Below are 21,035 nucleotides of genomic sequence, written 5' to 3'. Positions count from 1 at the left end.
TGACAGTCCATGGCACAGCTGCGACAGTGCCCTCGAGTCCCACATCCCAGCTCCACCCTTTAAGCACAAGAACATTCTCCTCTCCCCTGTCCTCCCGGTCGTCCAGCTGAGAGGATCTGGGCAAAGCAGCTGAAGTCTCAGCACTAACAGCTTTGACAGCCACCAGACCCCAAGGTGAACCTTGTACTTGACCGAGGTCTGGTAATTGTGTCTATCAGTATTTTAAAAAGAGAAACCAAAGCCATGGCTCGGCAGTGACTCGCAGCCAGTATTGCTCCCTCGGGCAGGAACCCACCGCTGGGCTCGGACCCGCTTGCTGGCCACATCGAGGGCCTGGGCTGGGCGAGGAGAGCGAGTCACAAGAGGTGGGGGAGCAAAGCCACCCCAAGGGCTCGCAGCACGGCAGCACGCTGCGTTTGATTTCAAACCAGGAATGATGCTGTCACCAAGGTGGAGGATGAAGCACGTTTGGTCACCAAGCCTACATTTGACAGCCACCCCGATCTTCACCAGCAACCCAGCCAGGACAAACTCTTTTTTATCTCCCCCTCTCACAAGCCCAAGTCCCAGAAGTCTGCCCATTTTGGGGACTGATCAAATCCCACTATTCTACCAGAGTTTCAAACTACTTTCCACTCATTTCAGCACCCACCACAAAGTCAAATCACATTGCCTAAACCTTCCCTTTTGTATTAATGAAAAAGCACATTCAACCCACTCTCCAGGTCTAACACCTCTGAACCCAAAGCAACCCCCTGTGCCAGCACCACCCCCGTGCAGCAGCTGCCTCGCAGCTCCGGCAGCGGCCCGATGCTGGCATGGGGCGCAGGGGCAGCAGGCAGCTGTCACCGGTCACCGAGCAACTGCACAGAGCCCCACAGATAGTGGCACACTGCCCTGGGGGGACCTGGCCAGGAGGCATGGGTGGTCTGTGCATCACCACGTACCGAGCAGGGGCATCTCCAAGAAACATGTACACACCCCAACTCAGCATGCTGCAAATTTATTTTCGGCATAACCAAAAGGATTACAGAGCCACACAGGCTCCTCTCCTAGCCCTTGGCAACAAACAAACCCTTGTCGAAGAAGTCAAGAGAGTTTATCCGTAAACATCATCATCAAAGCTGTTCAGCATGGAAACCAGCTCATACATTCAGGAGTTGAACCAGAAGTTAGCACCTCAGCTTGGCAGAACTGCAGGTTTTTCACAGCGACAGTAACACTTACAATAAATGAGACAGGCCTGACAGAAGGTATATAAAGAACTGCATGATGGCTGCTGTGCACAGGGGACGCTGGTCCCTCCAGCCAGGGGCTGAAGCTGGAGACCATCCACCTTGTGGGCCCTGGGCTTGATCCAGCTGAGGATGGTCTGTTCAATAGAGGTCACAGTATAAATTCACTGCAGGTTGCTAGTCGTGCAATCCAAATTTAAGAGCCATTATCTTGAGCATCCACGATAAAAAAAAAAATAAATATAGTGGACAAAAAGTTAATTTCCTTAACCTTGCCTAATTTCATTGAAGAAGGTTTGAAATCCCCTTCTACAACTCCTCAGAGACTGCATAAGAGACCTTTAAATTAGGTCAAAACAAGTGGGCATGCAGTGATACAGCCTGGCTTGGTTTATAACCTGACTGTCAAGTGCTTTGCATTCAGCCTACCATGTTTTAACAGTAACTTCACTTGCTCCATCACACAAAATCAAAAACTCTGAAACTTCTGTCTCACGTTCTGTGCGATTTCTGCTTTCTTCCACCCCAGGCAGCAGCTGAGCGTTGCCAGGCTGGATGATGCAGTACAGCTTCACGGGTGCTGAGGGGTTAGCCCATGTGTGGGAAGCAGCTTGAAAGCTTGACAGGTCATTTAGACTTTTCAGAAAGAAAAAGGAAAAAAAAAAAAAAAAAAAGTCCAACTTGTTGCCTTCACCCATCCCTGCCATATCCAGAGGCACCAAAGCGCCAGCCTCATGCAAACTCCAAACCAGACAGCTCTCCTCGGCTGAGCTTCCTGCACTTTGATGCTGTAAAGAAAGAAACTGCATGGGGGTCAGGAGCACTTTCCTTTGTAGTGAGCAGCTCCTTCGCTTTCAAAGCCATCTCGGCCAGCCTGAAACTTTCACCTGCAGAGTACGGCTTGGATTCGGCAGTACCCTTCAGATCAGAGCTGGGCAGAGAGAGAAAGCCAGCTCCCTCTCACTGACCGCGGCGGAGCTGTGTGTATCGTGGCAGAGGAACAAGGAGCGGAGGTCTGGGGTCCGAGCCTGCGGGCACAGCTCCCACCTGGGACCTGAGCTCAGGACTCCCAGCTGCTCTAACAGGCTTTGGGGTCAGTCTAGGAGTCTTTTACTTAAAGTAAAGAGAAAAAGGGCTGAAATTCTCCTCCAGAAAGTGCTTTGCCGTAGTGCTTCAGACCATGTCACTGATGTTTCATCCTGTTTGAGATGAGTGCTTTAGTCTCAGCGCATACAGAGACTTTTTTTTATTTCTTTGCTTTACATTTACACGCTGAGCTTATTAGTAGTACTAGCAAAACACATAGTTTAAACCAGCAAATTAAAAAAATACATAACTCTACAGCTCTTGTGCAGGTTTAAGGCATCCCATTTATCAGAGCAGTATCCCTGAACAGTGAAGACATAACTCCTCGATGCTGGGAGCAAGGAGTTGCAGGCAACAGCAGGAAGCAGAGAGCGAGCAAATCACCCCACTTCTCTCCCTTCGTCGCTTTGAGAGGTTCTGTCCTGGGATGCAAGACCCTGTCCAACTCCCCACATTCAGCATTGCAAGTCAAGTGCCTCCCATACCCTCATCAGTCAGTCAGCTCAGAGAAGTTATGGTTTTCCTTTCTGCAACAGCGGAGAACAGTTTCAGTTTGCCAAAGTATATTGCATTTCCCAAGGAAAAAGGCAGTTTTTAAAATAATTAAGTCATTAAAATTCCCCATTAAGTTTTGCCACTAGCAATGGCAGGACCATTCTCCTCTCCACAGTAGTGAAAACTGCTTACTTCCATATTAAACCCAGTTTTGTTAATGAACCGTTTTATTCCATCCTGTTTGCTTCTAAGAGAGCTCCCTCAGCAGCAGATCCCTCACATCAGGGAGTTTTTCATTACATATGTGACACTACAAGAGCCCAAGCATCATGGGCCACCTTTTAGCTGTCACAATGCAAGGAAGGTGACAGCCATCTTCTGGGTTTGAGTGGCAGATTGCCCTGTACTCACTGCATCCTCCACCTACCTCTGAGCAAACCAGGAGAGAGCCTCCTTACGCTCTCCTGCCACGCTGCTGGCCATGGCTGCTTCTGCGTGACTGAGGAGAACAGACCGCATGATGGAAGTTGCTAAACACCCCCACACTTTGAATATCAAGACAAAAGGAAAGCCAGGCTGTAGCTTTGTGTCATCTCCCAGCCATTCCACAGTCTAATATTTTGATTTAAGAATTTATACTAGCAACAAAATGCTTTCGTAGCTAAGCACACCTTAGTAAGTTCATTAAAGCAATTAATGCTTAAGTGGCTGCTTACACTGCTCTGCTGACAGCACTAATTGCAAGTTGCAGAGGTGGATCCCAGTGACAGCGCAGGGAAGCCACAGTCGGCTTGAGGCTCACGCACGGTACTGGGACATGCAGTCCCATGCAACTGCTTGGGCTGGATCCAGCACTCCCCTGCTTTTTCCTGCTGCTAAACCCAAAATTCACTGTCTCTAGCACTGAGCATAGTGGTAGCTTCTGGTGAAAGAACATGTATTTCTCTGCTGACCAACATCCAGCAGAAGATGCCCAGTAGCATCTTACTCAGCACTTTTTGAAAGCAAGTCCTTCAAGAACAGGAGTAGGGCTGGCTAGCCAGGGTGACAGGGCCCTTACAGACCACTGTGAGGACAGGAATCAAAGTGTTCTCATTCCTGGAGACATCGTGGACCATTTTATCCCTTGTGAAAGGAAATGGGAGGGTTGCACTCCCGCTTAGTAAACCAGGGGTATAACCTTCCTCACACAAGCAGTCCTGTCCTTCAAACATGGGCAGTGTGACTTGTGCCAAGAGTACTCGTACCTGTCTGGGGAGATGCAGGAGATCTGAGCCTCATTACTAGATCTGTGATCAGTTATAAGATCCCTCCTCAACTGTTTTTGGTCCTACCTTTGAAAGAACACAGTCTTAAAAAAATGTATTTCTTTCTACGCAGCTGTTTGTAGCAAATGTTTGTGAGATGTTTCCCACATTTCATAGACGGAAGCAAATCCCAGTCCAAGCCTCTATTGCCACCCCAGTTAGAGCCACAACAGAGAAATCCTGTTTCTTTCTGTACATCTCATCATAAAGAACAATTCCCAGGGAAAGGAGCCCACCAACCAGGAGCATCCAACGAGGTCTGGATCTCACGTGAGCAGCTGCAACCAGCAGAGTTGTATAATGGAAACCTGACCTACAAACCTTGAACCAAATTCTATCCGTTCCCCTTTGGAAAGTGAGCGTGTGGAGGCAGCACGCTGCTTCTGCCCTGGCTGGTGCCAGCTCTTAGGGCTGTAACCTCTGGCTTGACCATTACGTTTCCTCCACCTGGCACACGTGGGGAGAAGGGGATCACCAGCAAAAAGCACATTAAAATGGGCCCTGCTTGCATAACGAGGGGACAGAGCATATTTTGCTGAGCAAGATCTCCATGCACCACCACGGGCTTGGGGCTGAAGGGCACAGAAGAGCAGGCTTGGGCGCTGCCTCTCCCACCTCACAGGGCACCAGGAGCTGGGAAGCCAGGGACAGCTTCCCAGCAAACGTGCATCCATCCCTCACAGATCAAATGGCCACATACAGCCGCTCTGGGGCCAGAACGTCTGCGGGGGCTAGAAGAAGCAAGATGACAATCAGCCTCGGCATGAGGCACAGATAGTTTTCGGGACAGACTGTATTAACCTCGTCACTGCTGGAAGCCTTGCTCCCCAGGGGGGCTGCTCCTCTAGCCAGATGCAATAAACCAAATTGGTTTATGCCTGTAATGCACAACAGCATCAAAGAGATTACAAAGGAGAACATCTGCACCAGGGACTTCTAGTGAATAAAACACCCATAAAAGTGGAGATGAACACCAGCACACACAGGCGAGGTTCAGGCAAGGCTATCCTCACTGCAGGCAGAGAGGAACAAATCACGGCAGCTGTGATCTGCAGAGTCACCATGGGAAGGAGACAAGATGTAAAGCAAAGCTGTCTCCTTCACCACCCCGGCACCAGCCCACCAGCACCAGCCACAAGAGCCCCAGTCAGGTGGGAATTCAGGTAGACCTGAGCCCCAGAGCAGCTGGGCTAGATATGCAAACCCTCCCAGACGTTTTTATTCTGCAGTAAAATTTCAGGACCATTAGAAAGAGGTTCTTCAAGGAACTGTGGGAAGAGCAGGAGCTCTTATAAGGAGGTCTTTACATTGTCAGCAGTTTTGAGATGCTTTGCAACCGTCTGGTCCCTCCTTCCTTCATCCAGAGTATTTAAATCAAGGAGTTTCTTCAGAGAGCAGACTAGATTTGAATGACAAGGTTTCCCCAGCTTCCTGGCTGGCAATCCCTTCCTTTCCAATATTCTCACTAGAAATAAGGAGAAATTTGCTGTTGGTGAATGGCATCCCCCAGGACTAAACCAGCAGCAAGGGCCAGGGGCCAGGCCACGTGGACCCACTGACGGGTCCTATTTGGCCACATTTCTGGATCAGCTCCCATGCGTCCATATCACACAGGGTGCCGTATCTCCCCTCACAGATAATGCTTCCCTTTCACAAGAAAAATAGCTTGATAAAAGCTGCTGACCCCCGTTCGACTTACCACAAGAGAAAAACGAAACCAGTCTGGAGTCAGGAAGGGACTACGTGAGCATCTTTGAAAGATGCCCCTTCGCCTCCACCCGCCCTGCCAGGCAGTTAATTCGAGTGCGTCGGAGACAACAGGAGCACAGCGAGATATATTTTAGCCATCACACACAACTGCAGCGGAGATAACTCACTGAAAACCTGATTTACTTAACAACCGCACCAGCCGCTTTGCAAAGCCTGGGTGATTTCCGAGGAAGCCGGTGCCTCGCTGCCGCTCTGAGTCACGGGAAGCGCCGCAGCCAAGCCCTGCAGTGAGGCAGGAACGCTGAAATTTCCCCAAACTGTTCTTATCTTGTCTCACAGTAACTCAAGGCTCATTTTCAAAACCGGGGCTTATTCAGAGCAAACAAACAAGCCACCGCATTCACGAGACCCTGCTGCGTCCAGGAAAGCGCTGTAAATCACGTGTGTAGACAGGGTTTACATGCAGAAACAAGGAACGCGCATCTGCAACGATTTTATGGCACACCAGCACAGATAATGGTTTTATGCTCCTCAGAACAGGTGATTTAAATTCCAGGGTAGCACAGATTTTAATCCTGAGCTAATTTTTTCTCTCCTCTATGCTCTAGTATACATCCCCATTATCAAGAGAGTAGGACTTGTAAAAATCAGATTTCATGAAGATAGAGTACGAGAAAATGATGTTTTCTACAGGAAATCAGTACAACAGAGGCTCAGTAAAACATGATCGATAATTAGTGTTTTCTTTTTGACAGCTAGTAGCAATTGTCTTCTCCTTACATCTAGTGTATTTGCCAATTTAAAACTAATCTGTCCAAAACTGAAACAAAACATCTGGCAAAAAACCTCCCAGTGAATATTGGCTAAGATTTACAAAGCTATACAGCAGAGTGTCACCTGCTACAGCATCAGACAACTCAACAGTAATTAGGGTAGAGCTGAGATGGCCTGGTGGAAAGAGCTATCAGGTAAATGGAAAATGGATGGGAGTAACTAAATCAGTTTAGATTTCCCCTAAAGAGGTAGATCAATAGAAAACGAAACCCAATTAGGAGGGAGAGAGGCACTGATCCAGATTCATTGAACAAAGCAGAACAGCTATAAAGTGACATTTATGGTTGTTTTCCTTACCAGGGTCACACAAAGCAGCCAGCATGTACCAGCAGATCTGGCCCAGATTTATGGGCTAAGGGTAGACCCTTTTGAATAAGGACAGCTTCCCTCACCACAGCTTACTTCTCCAGTTAGGCAGCTGTCAAAAAAATATATAGGCCATAAAAAAAAGTCCCCCAAATTCAATTAAATGAAGTAAGCGAGGCTCGTTGCCTGTTGGCAGCGCCATTCTCCCTGCACCAGGCAGCTCGTTCTGATCACAGGCAGGTCAAAGCCGCATTGCCACACCAAGGCTCTCAGCTCAGCCCATTTCAGCCGGTGGGAAGAGCCACGCAGGAAGGATTTGGTTCAAGCATGGGCTGCGCCCATCCACAGGCCCCCAAGCATCCCACTCCGAGGATGCACACCAGTGCAGTTACACGGTCCCTGGCACAAGCCACCAGCCTTCGGACTAAGGCAGGGCATGTTGGTGCTGCCCTGGGGATGCTCGCGGTGCCGGATGCGGGAACACGATGCATGCACGCACCAGAGGCACCGTGCCTGCCTTCCCAAGGGAAGCCCAATACAGATCCCAAAACCCAGTACCTGCACCAGCCAGGGCACCCGGGAGGCATCACCTCCTCCAGCAAATCCTCTCCCCCATGAGATTAGCCCACTGTTATGCACAGCTGCCACCGCTGTTTACAAGGGGCTAATTGTAGTTAAATGCAACCACCCAGTAACTTGCTGGGTGCCTGGGCTCCAGCTCCACCAGTCACTTGTAACCACTCCCAGCACAGCTACCAAGCCTCTCCCTAACACCAGGGCCTGGCGGTGGCAGCATCTTCACGACGAGATGCACCTGGGCTGCCAGGGTTAAAAGCTCCCCCAGGGTGCCTCGCGCAGCCGCTCTCCCCAGTCCCTCGGGAATGACTCGCTCCCCAGGGCCATGGCTGTGCAGAAAGCTCCCACCACCAGCTGTCTCCGAGGAGGCTGCCCTGGCCCCCATGCTCCAGCCAGTCCCGCTGCTTTCTGGAGCTGCATGCATCCCAGGGGATGAGCAAGCACAGGTACGCGTTTTCCTTCCAAAGCAAACACCCCATCAGCCTATGATGCTTGTGCCCAGGTTGAATGCCTAAGCCTACAAATCAGCATTTTACAATCACCCTGTACACTACAAATTTAATCAAATCTAATGAGGTTTTTGTTACTGCGGGAGGACGTCCCAGAGCCAGGGGCAGGCTGCTCCTGCACTGATTGCATCCTGCTCTGGCAAGGAGACCTCCAGCCTTCCCTTCGCTTACCCCACAAGCATTTTCACCAGCAAACTGTCCCCCATCACAGCTCTGCCACCTTGCTTGCCTTTGCTAACAGCCCGTAGCACTGTAACCATGAGGCACACTGCTCCCGTGCAGAAGCCAGACCCTCCTGTAGGAGGGGGAGCGGCGGAAGCACAGGAGACCCCCAGCTCCCGTGCAGGGGAGGCACGCCTCGTCCTCCTGCTTCGCAGCCATCACCGGTCTGCTGTGGGAAGGTGGCGTCCCACACAGCAGGCTTCTACTGCAGCTGTGGAGAATTCAGACCTCCCAACAAGAACAAAGGGATGTCTACAACAAAACAGCCAGTGCCCAGCATCCTCTTATTTTAGTGAGAGAGAATAAACATAGCCAAGGCTTTGCACGAGTCTCACCAAACCTCCACGTTCATGCACAGGTCAGATACTATCTGACACCTCCCAAGGAGCCGACATGGAGTTGGACGTTATTAGGATCTAACACAGAAACTGTCTTAGGACAGAGCAAACTGCAAGACCAACTTCACCTACTGCAACGTGAATAAATATCACTCTCCTGCCCCCCAGTCCCAAGACCCCGTTGTCTGTGGGTGACAAAAATGCTGTTTTCATCTCCCAGTTACACAGCAGCTAATGGTGGTGCCTTAACCACTCACGTCAGCCCACTGGGTCTTGAAGCCCTCCCCACATCCATGCTGCGGCACCCCAGGACCTCCACACATGATGCTCCCTGGAGGAGCTCTTTCCAGAGGGCGCAGCGGGGACGGGACAGCTGGCGAACACGGTGCCACAGCGATAAGCAGCACGTTACATGGAGAAGTTTTAAATAGATAGTGGGTAGGTAAACAGGATCCCCATTTCTTTCCTGTTCCATGGCTGGAAAACCCACAGGCCCTTCCTGTGGGAAGGGAGGGAGGAGGGTGGGGAGCCCACAGCGCTGGGGTCGGTTTCCAGAGCTGGGTAATGGCTGGCCCAGGGAACTGCTCCTCCCCACAGCAAAGAGGAGAGAGGTTTCCACTGCTGCTGGGAACTCCTGGTACTGACCGGAGCAATCCCCAGAGGGACAAAATGCCATGTTAGTATATTTTAATACCATGGGGCAGGAGTGCCTTAACCGGGTGGTCTTCACATCACCATCCAACAGGAAGGAGCTGGGTGTTTTTCAGATGGACTCTATTCTTAAGGAGCACGAATGCATTGGGTGACCAAACCAAACCGACTTTGGTAGAAGTTCAAATGTCCAAATATCTCTAGAGATCCATTCCAAAATGTTCAGGGATTCACAAGAAGGCCCCAGCCAGTGGTAGCTGAGCGGGCTCTTATCAGAGCTTGGTCCAGGAAGCCTGAGTGAGCCACGTGTTTCTGGGAGCTCTCAGACCCAAGAGAATGTACAAGGGTCATGCAAAGCCAGATGGTCAGACCTCTTGTCACCCTTGCACTGCTCTGGGCATGGCTCCTTCCACCTCCAGCTGCATTTCAAGCTGTCAGTCCCACTTCACAGGAGGAAATCAGTCAACAAATATTGCCCTTCAGCTAGAAGACAAGCCTTCGAATGTAAGCGAATTAAGTAATATTTCCCGTTCTCTTGTTCCCCGTAGGGTAACTGGACAGATGAATGCTGCATACATTCCCGTTACTAAATGCATGGGAAATCTGAGCGCACTGAGTAATACAATGCAATGATGACTCAAATCTTGAATCCATGCTACAGATTTGGTGTTGACCAGTACTGAGATGACAGTTTTCCTTGCTTTGAAGAGTAATGGAAAACTGCTACAGACGAGAATAATTTGGATCAGGGGGCAGAGCAGCAGCTTCTTCATAGCTGTTTCACAACTACATGATTAAAGTTACGGAAGAATAACTTTACTGTGAAAGCACACAGGGAATTCCACTTAGATGCCCTTTAAGATGAAATTTTAAACTCACTGGCCCTTCTAATAAAAGGAAATGGACCTCCAGCATCTCTCCATGACCCACTGTCACCTACCAACCCAGATATGCTGTGGTTTTGGCACAGCATCCAGCAGCAGGTTGGAAGTTGAGTGGTTACAGCCTGGACTGGCGCTTCGTATCACATTCAGGACTTGCATCATTGTTTTGACAGCATCAGCTTTAAGAGGAAAAAAACCCCCATAATCAGCTGCCTGACAGCCAGGAGGATGTCACTGCATATCCATGGGGACTGTCCTCCTTCGCTGGAGATCAGGCTCTTCCTAATACCTGCTATTTCAGGCTACCAAACCAAAATTTTAATTAAAAAAAGAGTCCCATTTGAGTTCCCTTGGAGCCCTGCTCTAGCCTTGCTAATTAAAGACAAACTGACAGGATCTGAAGTGAAAAAAGAAACCAGGTCTGAAAAGTTCGAGAGTCACAGGAAGAGTCAGGAGCTACTAAGTAGGTTGAAACTCGCTTTCCATGAGAGCACTGCATGTTGTCCAGCCCCAGGTTTCCGAGTTAGGTCCTCATCTCTGCAGAGGTGACAGACTCCCCGGGAGGGTTAATCACAGCACCCCGGCTTTGAATCTCACCTGTCTCCTCCAACACCACGTGAGAATTGAACCCAACGTTGGTAGAGAGATGCAGAAAGGGCTCTTCTGCCCATGTCCTTAATGTGTGTGAAATGACTGTCCTTTACCTTTACTGCAGGGTCATTGCTCCTTTCCAGCTCTAAGAGGCTGAGAGCTGGTACGGATTTCCAGGGGACTTCCTTGTCCCAAGCCACTGGGTGGCTGATAGATGTCCTGCAGCAATGAAACCCCAGTGCAGCAGAGCTGCCCCACTCCTATGCAAGGACCTCATGGGTTTCATTCAGTAATAATCTGCTGGTAACATTGAAACAGATGGTTTTGACAGACAGAATCCTTTAGACTAGATAATTTGAAAGACTTTGAATACACCAAGCCATCGTGTCTCACTGCGCTCAAGCCTTATCATTTCAACTGGAACCATGCAAATACCAGCACTTGATCTCTAACTTTTGCTGCTCTGAATCAGATCAGAGTGGAAATACTTAGAAGATGCCAGAATCTCCCCCACCCACTCAAAATGTGGATGTTTCCAGACAGATGTAGGTGTAACACAGAACAAAATACAAGCCATGTGCAGATAATGCTGCTGTGCTGTGGAAACCATCAGCTGCCAACCAGGTTAAAACAGGGCTGGTACAACCAGTAAGAACAGTGTAGGAGTGACTTTCAGGTTAATTCCTGCTCTGGTCTCCCCTTTTTAGAGGTGAACAAAATAGCAGTAGCCCTTAGGAGAAAAAGAAAATAAAAGTCGGTTTTTTTGTTTGGTGGATGTTTTTTTTTTTACCTAATAGGATTTCCCTTGTCAGCCCAGGTAAAGGCACACAAAGGTAGATGAGACACTGGAAGTTTCCCATTGCAATTCAGAGCTTGGGTGCTCCTACACTCAAGGCAGGGACCTCTCCTCTGTGCCACTTTGAAAGCAAAGCCAGGCAGAGCAGATGAGACCACCGGGAAAAAGGGAGTCAAGATCTAACTTGAAATCCTTGGCCAAATTGACAGATGCTGCAAGCTGCTACAGAGAAACACAACAGAGCACCAAAAGGCAGTTTCCTACATGAGTAACATTTACAGCCAGCCTGCCTCACACTGTCTGGGGAATCCAGAGGCCAAATTCAGCAATAAGCAGTTGCAAATTGCAGGGACCTCCGTGGAAACTGCATCCGCTCGCTAGTAGCTGCACATGAACTCTTGTTCCCTGAATTCAAAGTGCGCAGGGTGCTTGATTGCATCTTGGCTCTTGATTACAAAGGCATCAGCAGACAGAATTAAACAGTTTGCTTCCTGGCCTATTTAGCATCCTTTGGGTGATGGTTTAGAGCATGGCAAGGCTTCGGAGACGTTTTTAACAGTTGTGCCAGAATCTGATTTTTTTTTTTTTTTAATATTTATTTTATTTTGTCAAGACATTTGCGGTGGGTGATAAGGTTTCCCAAACATCTGGCCAGGCTCCAGAGGAAAAAACAAGCAGTGAAAGCGTATGTAAAAGCAGCTCTGCACTAGGTTATAATGCACCGCCTGAACCAGCTGCCATAGCAACTGCTATTAAAGAAGGAATTAGAGCGTTCTTCACGGAAGTAGGAAAACTCGTAGTCAATAAGCATAAGGGTGGGATGCAAAGCAAATAAAGGATGATAAATAATAGCCAGTGGGAATAAAATGCAGAACTGGATGAGAAGCAGGGCCATTCGCACAGGTATATGCGCTCTTGAGTTGTGGAGCTGCCTATAAATACACTAAGATACCTAACTCCAACCTCATTAACAAGCATTTTAGATACAGTTGATCCTGCCTTGGGGCAGGAGGTGGATTACATGACCTCCTGAGGCCCTCTCAACCTCTATTTTCCATGATTCTAGGAGGAAGAAATCTACACCAGCTAAGCTAAGCTGGCCCAAATCCAGAAAGACAGGAATTTAAATCTGGAGGGAAAAAAAAAAAAAAAATAGATTTAATCTACTTTTCAAGTTCTCCTTGACCAGGAGAAGGGACAGAAAGCAGAGCTGCAACCGCAGCTCACAGCCAGGTTCTTCCTGTCCGGAAACACGTTTGCAACTGCATCAGGGTAAAGCAGCCCCATGAGGTTTAGCCCTGCAAGAAGGCTTCACCTCCAAAATCACTCATTTCCCCACCAATACTGATTTGCAAAGAGTTAGACGCTTAGCTGCAGAACTGTGCTTTTTGTTATGGGTTGTTTTGGGGTTGAATATGGTGGGGTTTATTTTTGACGAAATACACTTAAGAACAGAAAGATGCTGCAGAACGTGAGGTACCAGCGATTCTCAGGAGTGATCAGGCTAACATCTTACGTCGTTTTGGCAGAACTGAGTTAGATATCACAACAGAGCACTGCAGCAAGACAGAGCCTTGGCTATCGGAGGTCACGGCCAAGGTGGGAAGACAGACGATATTTCACTCTGAGTTGCTGCTGCTTATTACGCAGAAGATACCAGAGGTCCCTGACGGAGCTGCTATTTACGCTCTCTGGTTTCTTGTTATTGGAGTGGGACAAAATACACAGTTAATCGGAGCGTAGGAAACAGCACACACCTGGAAGGCAGCCAGGCAGGCCACAAACACATTGCCTGCAGAAACCCCGTGTCACAGCCCCCCCGGAGCAAGGAGCTGGCTGGGCTGTAGCGTCAGCCCTTCCACACTGTTATCCCACAGAGCAGGCAGCCGGGCATGCTGCTTTCAGTGCTTGATCCGACCCATATCGATGGCCATCACTGCACTTCCATGCCTTGGTCCCCTTTGTGTGGATGGCAGACAACAATCCCCCCAGGGAAATGACAGGGACATCACAGGGCCAACCAAGCTGGCAAGTTACTGGCTAGAAAAAGCCACTAATGTATCAGCAGGTATTATCAGGCTCAGATGGGGACAAACCAAACAAGCAAGGCTTTGACATTTGACAGCCTAGAGACATCAGAAAATAAACAGCCATCCAAGGCTGCCCCCATGTCAGCGGAGGCAGAGCAGCCAGGACAGGGAAGGGAAAGGTTAAACACCAGCGATTTAGCACTTGGTTGTATGCACAAACATCTCTGGGTACCTGGATGAATTAAGGTCCCATCGATAATCTGCCTTCGACTGACAAAAGTCCTGACGTTCCCAGCAAAGGTGGCCGTGGTGCCCTGAGCTCTCCCTGCTGTGATTTGGCCGGGCAGGGTTTGCAGAGCAGATGGTGACCTCACATATCCTACCTACTGCACCTCGCATGCACGGCCCCGAGAGTTTCAGCCTTTACTCCTCATTGCCCAGGTCTCTGTTGGAAAGGGAATACTCATGGCTGCATTAAGAAGCAACCGTCGGCAATACCAATAAACTGAAGAAATGCCCAGTTTCTATTTAGGGGTACATGCGGTCAAGGAGTTTCCCCTCCAAAACACACTGTAGCCAAATTTTAGAAGCTGATTAAAAGTGACTTAAGCCACTTCGAGTAAGAAACAAAAATCTGGGATTGGCAACAATCATTGACCAAACCCTGTTAGATTTAAAACACCTTGAATCCAAACAGACAATCCTTACTGGAGGGACAAGTAGTTTTAATCCAGTACTTATTCATTATCTTCTAATACTATTACCAGATACGTAAGAAATATTTCCAGTGGTATCAGAAATGGCGGAAGCTGGCACCCACATAAAAGCCAGAAACCGAAACGATGTGAAACCAACCCATTTCCATTACACAAGCCGAGGACGGGCGCTCTGCTGGAACAATGCACGAGTGGGAAGATGTGCCCATGGAGCTGGGGGCGGGGGGGCAGCCAGCCTGTAAAAGGCTTGGGGCCAGGGTGGTGGTGTTTAAGTTTTGATCAAAAAAATTCCAGCCAGCATCCCTACCTCACCGTTTCTTAGCAAGGACAGTCAAAGCATATTTGCACGCCCATGTTCAGTTCTTGTTTTAGTCAAGAAAAGCAATTGCTCACTGCATGGGGCGCAGGAAAGAGACCGCTTGTGCTACAAGCCTTGCTGTGAATAGAGAAACTCAAAAGATGCACAATTTCTGTTCTGCAGGCATGGCAAGAGTGTGTCTCAACTCACACATCTTCAAACAGCAAGCAGCGATGCTCAGTGCATGCAACCGCCAGTGACCCAAGAACAGACACCCTGATCCCTCTGAAAGGGATTAAGAAAAGGCTTGACCCACTGCAACCAAAGCTTTCCTGCAACACCTGGTGTCACATTTTATCAAACACATCCTGACGTTAAGGAAATATCTCATTTTGTTATTTAAATTTTTTTAAAGAAGTGTTTCTGGTCCAACTTTTTTGTCTAAAGAATGGATTGGAAACAAAATGTGTAAGTTGACTCCAGATTTGGGGAAGGAGAGGGCCTCATCCCAGGAAAAGCAGAGATGGACTTCCAGCATTAATTTTCAAACGGAAAAGTTGGCATTTCAAGCTGTTATGAAAATGGAAATTATCTTCCCACTTGATTGAAATTCCGTGAAGTCAGGAAGAAAAAAAAAGATTTACTTGTTATGACAACAGAGAAAGTTGCATATTCAATATTGCTCGTGCTCCCAGATGCCATCTAGTTAGCTGCCATATGCAAGCCACCCCGCACTGGCATCACATCCAGATTGCGTGAAAAAGCCAAGTTAGATGTGGCCAAATATGTGAATCTGCTTTTGGAAGACATACCAACCGCCATTAACAAAATTAACTAAATCCATCATTGCCAAGGGCTCCCACACGCAGCTTCCCAAAGACGATGGCTTTCATTTCCACACCTATGGAGTTTCAAACTCAAGAACCACCTTTGCTATTGAACAGAAACTTCATTTCTGACTTGAATCATTCCCCAAATACCCAGATACGCACTCAGACTATTGGCAATAAAAGAGATATTTTTTTCAGAGCCCTTCGAAGGGCATGAAACCCCGGAGAAAAATCTTCTCAGACAGATAAATGCACTTGCTCATAGACTTGGACACAGGAACCCCATGTAAAAAGCTTCAGGAGACTAATAATGTGGGTGGAAAATTAAGGCACCTCATAAAAGGTTTTCAGTAACAAGGGAACAGATCACATCAACTTGGAAAGGTTAAAGAAAGCAATTTATAGACACTAATTAGGGCCTCTTTTTAAAGTGCCTTTGCAAACGACAACGTTGGGTTTATTCCAGAAAGGTGCAAAGGGAGCGCAGCAGGAGCTGCCTGGGGATGGCTCCTGAAAGGGTTTACCACACTCGTCATTATCGCACATTTACAGGAGATTTAAGGGTTGGCATGAAGGGAAACATGGGGGTGTATTTACATAAATAAGCTGTGCAATACTTACACCCTCCCCAGGGAAATATCCGTATCAGCACAGGACCCAGTGAGCCCCAACTTGCACCCACTGCTCTGCTAACAGGAACCATTTTGCTGGATGGCAAGTCCAAGATCATCAAATCTGAGTTGTCATTCACTTTCTGGCTCACCAGCCACAAGGATCTGCATGCTTACACTTCTGCAGAAACGCTGTTTTATGCAACACTCTGGATGTGACAAAGTTTTGCTTGCAGGATGCAGTGCCAGAAGGTGGGAGCTGAAGGACTTTGCAGCAGTGCTTCCCAGAGCCACGGCTGGGGGCCAGCGGGCGCCCGCGGAGAGGCAGCTCTCATCTGAGAGCCGGAGAAATCAGGGCACCTCCAGCACTGCTGGAAGGTGAATCAGTCCTTCGGGGGCTTTATTTCTCCGTTGGTTTGCTGAAGAGAACACAACTAAGGCAAACACCTCCAGCTTCTGCCACTGAAGCGGCAGCTCCCCCTGCAAACAGGCTGGGTGTGCAAAGGGGCTTCCAGGCAGCAAATGCCACACATCTGTACAGGCAGCCGCTTCACCCACCTCTGGGTTCTCTTTTGTTGATTTACAGAAGATCAGCTCCTCTCCCCGCACTCTGGGGCTGCTTTTATAGGAGCTCAGCGATGTAGAAAGACCTGGACATGACAGCCCTGCAGCAGCCGGGGCTGCCTTGGGGACGAGGTGCTGCCCCGGGAATGGCAGGACCAGCCTCTTCCCCACAGTTTCAGTCCATCTCCTTGCAGGGTGGCCTTGAAGGGCCATGGCCTTCAGCAGCCCTCACAATTTCTTTGCAATTAGTAGGGTAGCTTATAAAACATTGCTTTATTGCATTAATAAAGCAGCTGTCCTTCACAGCCATTAGAAGAGCCCAGAGGTTGTACACCGCACTGCTGCTCCCTGTAAGCTCTGTGTATGGACTGAGCTTACCTTTGCACCATCCCCCTGCACCCAGCTCAGATCACACCTAGAGCTGGGTAAGGGCTTGAACATATTTCCACTTAGAACAGCCATGGTGTGCGATGCCCCTCCACAGCGTGCCCTTCCCAGCTCCCGCACAGGGGAAAGCGGAGCGGGTCCACTGGGAATGCTCTGCTCTTGCCTTGGAGCTCACCCATTAACTGCCTGTAGATATTCTGTCTTGCCTAACCAAAGGTCCTGGCCAGCACAACGCAGCCCAGAGGGACCACTGCCCTTGGTCTGGGGTCGCTGCCCATCGCTACTTCTCCCCAGCGTGACTGTCCGCTCGCATCTGCCACCAGCGTGTCTGCAGCGTGCTCCCTACCCTGGTTTCAGCAGAGCTACAAAGGAGCTTTTAATAGCAGCTTGTTTGTTAAACCTGGGATATTTTGACAGATCTGCTGCAAAAGATGCAAGGAACAAGCAGGCAGGAGCTATCACCCCTTCGCTGCTCCTGCCCACGCCAGTGCTGATGCTCCCTGGGAGCTCTTGCCTTCAGTCCTGCTTCACCACCACGCTGAGAGCAGCAATTCTGCATCACACCCAGTCACCTGTGGACAAACCTGCATTTCTTTCTTACACAGGGAAGAAGTCCTTTTCTCCAAGGCTGTCACATTGGCAGAGACAGAGGCTAGGTGGGAACCAGGGTGGCTCAGCCCGGTGGCCGTGCCATCGATGGCAGAAGGAAACGGGGAGGAGGGAAGGTGCTGCGGATACCCGCGAGTGCACGGAGGCTGAGCAAAACGCTGATCTTTCAATTACATCTGGGCAAGGCACAGCAAAGGACAGTGAAGCCAGCACATCCAGGTCCTCAGGGACAGGGGGCTGCTCCCTGAAGAGCAGGGCAGGGTTTTGCACCCACTGACTCCACCCTACAGCACTCGCTCCACCGCCTCCAGCTCCACTTTCTTTTCCCTGGTTTCATTGCACAGCATGCATAACTCCATCCTCTTTCCCATTCCAGGGGTGTGAATGTTAAAGATAAATACAGAAGTAGAGAAACGTAACAAAGAATGGAAACAGCACACCCTCTCAGAGGCAGCTCGGAGGTGACGCGTGCCAGCTGCACCCCCAGCTCTCTAACCTTCCTCACGCTAACTTCTCAATGTCTTAATCATTTATGTTTCACCTCCCCCTCCACTTCCCACATGGAAACAAAAGATGATTCATACACCAAAATAATCACCCAGGACCTCCAAAAGCCCACAAATCCCCTCACTTTGGCCAAGGGTACTTAATAAGGAATTTTCCCAGTTTGGCATCTGGGTTTGACTCTGTCCCCTCCTCCCCTTTACACTGGTCCCACAGCACAGAGAGGGCAGAGCAGGGACGGGACCTGCCCACACACTATTTCTAGGGCTTAAATTAATTGACCACAAAACTTGAGGCATCTGAAAAATCCAGCTGCACAGGGGAAGCACCTGTGGCACCAGGGATGCTGCCCCTGCCCTCTCCGGTGGGCGGAGAGGTTGATTTTCCACCGAGCAGGGAAGTGCCTTTATCACATCTGGTGTGACCAGCATCACATCGAAAAGGGGCACCGACGGTTAAAGCCCATTACCTGGGTTTGCCTGCAGAAAGAGGCCAACACAATTACAGTACCGAGAGAGACCTGCAGCAATGGGTTTCCCTTACAGGAGGAAAAGAGCGAAGCCGTGAGCTGAAAGCTCAATCCCTCCACCCCCAACAGCAAAGTATTCATGTCCACAGGTGGTGCAAGACCATCATCCACAGGACCTCGGATGCCAGAACGCTAACGCCTCTGCCTGAACACACACCAGCCCTGCCTGCTCACTGCCATCGGGGTGCACCGCTACCCTCCACCAGTGCCAAGTCTGCAAACTCCTCCGCCATTTGCACATCTCTCACAAAATACAAAAATATTTGTAAGGCAGACAATGAAGCAGCTTTCCTTCCAACTGCCCAGACCCAAAGCCAGAAGGGGCAGAAGGCCATGCCTCCCGCAGACCCAATGGCCCCATCACACCCTCCGGCCCAAGCGCGGAGCAGAGGCACCGTCACCACACAAAGAGGAAGATGATGAAACGCTCGTTAGCCACCCCGGCGCTGTGACCTGTCACTTACAGGCGGGCAGCTGGGTACAAAACCCACAGCCATACCCTGCCAAGTACCTGCCAGCACAGGCAGAGGCGACACAAGTTAAATCTGTCATCTCAGGCGATGCCAACAGACGCTATTTCACAGCAGGGCTCTAGCTGGCTTCACTGTCAGGGCTCTCCTGGAAGACTACAACGGCTCAGAGTGAGAAACACAGGTTCACTGGAGCGAAGAGCTGGAAGCCACTGTTAAACGATTACAGCACGAAAGAAACAACTAAAAGCCTGCAGTTTCCAGGGCATTATCACAGGTCTGCTCTCCGAAGAGAGGCTACAGACTCACACAAAACCACAGACACACAGCAGGGCTTGGCAAACACCCAGGCAGGCATCACTGTCCACCACCAAAATGCTGCGTTTCCAAACGGGGGCAAAACACACACACAAGGACAAGTTACAGTGCAAAAAAAAGGCCTTCTCAGAAACAGGGACACGACTTTGAGGAAACTCCTCACAAGACAAGACAAGGTCCTTGCCTTCCACCCGCATACCAGGCAAGTATGTACTGCTTCTTGCAAAAGATGCTGGTAAGTAGAGCAACATTCACTAGCAGAGATGCTTAGGAAACCTGGCAAGTAGAGATGCATCTCCTTCACCTCTGCCGTGCCAAGGGATCAGGGAGATCACACTGATTTCGCTACCTGGCAGAGCAGCAACCCCAAAGGCTACTCCATGTCTCCTCCAAGAAATGTTTTCACTTCTCTGCAGAGAAGCGAGCTCCAGCTCCTCAGATTTTACGGATTTTCCCCTGTGCTATGCTGAGGCTAACAGGGGTTGACTTTGAGACTTTTTCTTTTTTCTAACTCCCTTCAGATTTTGAAACAAAAGCAAAGCACTTTGATTCACTTTGAAATGGTACAATTACACCAGTTTCTGAACAATCTGCAGTTCTCTTCCATAGGAAGCATTAAGCAAAGCCATGCTTTTCAGTATTTTGAATAGGAAAAAAATTCATACATCCATGTAGCTCTCAATCATCCCCGCCTTGCAGGGAAACAGAAGAGATTTATACTGACATGTAAATCCCTGCGACAGACTTCTATAAGCCCACTAGAAGAGGCGCATCCAGCAGGCAAAGAAGTGTTTCACACCTGCTGTAAGTAGAAAGTGTGAAAAGAGATGAAAGCCGCCTCCCTTTCCCCAAATTCCAGTCACAACTCCTGCCCTATCCTGGCATTTGTGTGCCCACTCTAGATGTCAATCTAGGTGACACTGGTGTCACACAGTGCTTTGAGAACCCCATAGCTGTATCAGAGAGCAACACTCTACAGACCAACACCACCTCAAGGGCAGTCCAGTCCACGGATGTCAACACAAATGCCTCTGCACACCACAGCGCTACATGGACCTCACACACACCAGACAAAAGAAACCGCCAAGTGCAAGTGCCGTACCTTCTTCCAAGTCGTTCCTCAGAGAAGCCTCCAGCAGCGCAACGCTGGCCTCAAAAGACACTTTCTTTCTGTTAACTGCGTTTCTCTTCTTTTCATGCTTCCGCTTCTTGTGCTGCATCTCCTTCTCATACTGTGCCCACTTCTTCAGCTGCTGAGCCCTCCGCTTCTGGGCTGCCCGCAGCCTCTCCAGCGTGGGCACCTTATCCAGCAGCTGCAGCTCTGTCAGGAGGTCCACATGGGCATCCATTGCTTCTGCTGAGAGAGGGGGAGCGAAGGATGTCCCAGCGGGAAACAATGTCCCACCACAGGTCCTCTGGATTGCAGCTACCTGCTGCTATACGAGCATCCTGAGGCCAAACTGGGAAGGGCCCATTTCAGTGTCCAACGAGAATATGGTGGAAACCTGAAATGAGGAGGAAAGTGTGAGGGATCAAGTCTCATCACCCTGTGCAGACAAACAACAAAGATCAGCCCACTGGAAAATGCGACAGGGAACACCTACCATATCAAAAGGCAGCTCACTCAAC

The 21,035-nt window shown here is 49.5% G+C and overlaps 1 protein-coding gene across 2 annotated transcripts in view; it reads right to left on the bottom strand.

Moving 5' to 3' along the window:
• The window catches only part of PPP1R16B (protein phosphatase 1 regulatory subunit 16B), a 60,706-nt gene that overhangs the window by 21,128 nt on the left and 18,543 nt on the right, over nucleotides 1-21,035 (bottom strand). For both annotated transcript variants that reach the window (XM_055722681.1, XM_005443798.3), the window contains exon 2: nucleotides 20,509-20,911. In XM_055722681.1, coding sequence (XP_055578656.1) covers nucleotides 20,509-20,755 — 247 coding nt within the window. In that variant the 5' untranslated portion in view covers nucleotides 20,756-20,911. The remainder of the gene's footprint in view (nucleotides 1-20,508; nucleotides 20,912-21,035) is intronic.

The sequence above is a fragment of the Falco cherrug genome, chromosome 10 (assembly GCF_023634085.1).
Source record: "Falco cherrug isolate bFalChe1 chromosome 10, bFalChe1.pri, whole genome shotgun sequence".
NCBI lineage: Eukaryota > Metazoa > Chordata > Aves > Falconiformes > Falconidae > Falco > Falco cherrug.
The sequence above is the reverse complement of the archived record's forward strand: the minus strand, read 5'-3'. Positions and strand labels throughout refer to the sequence as shown.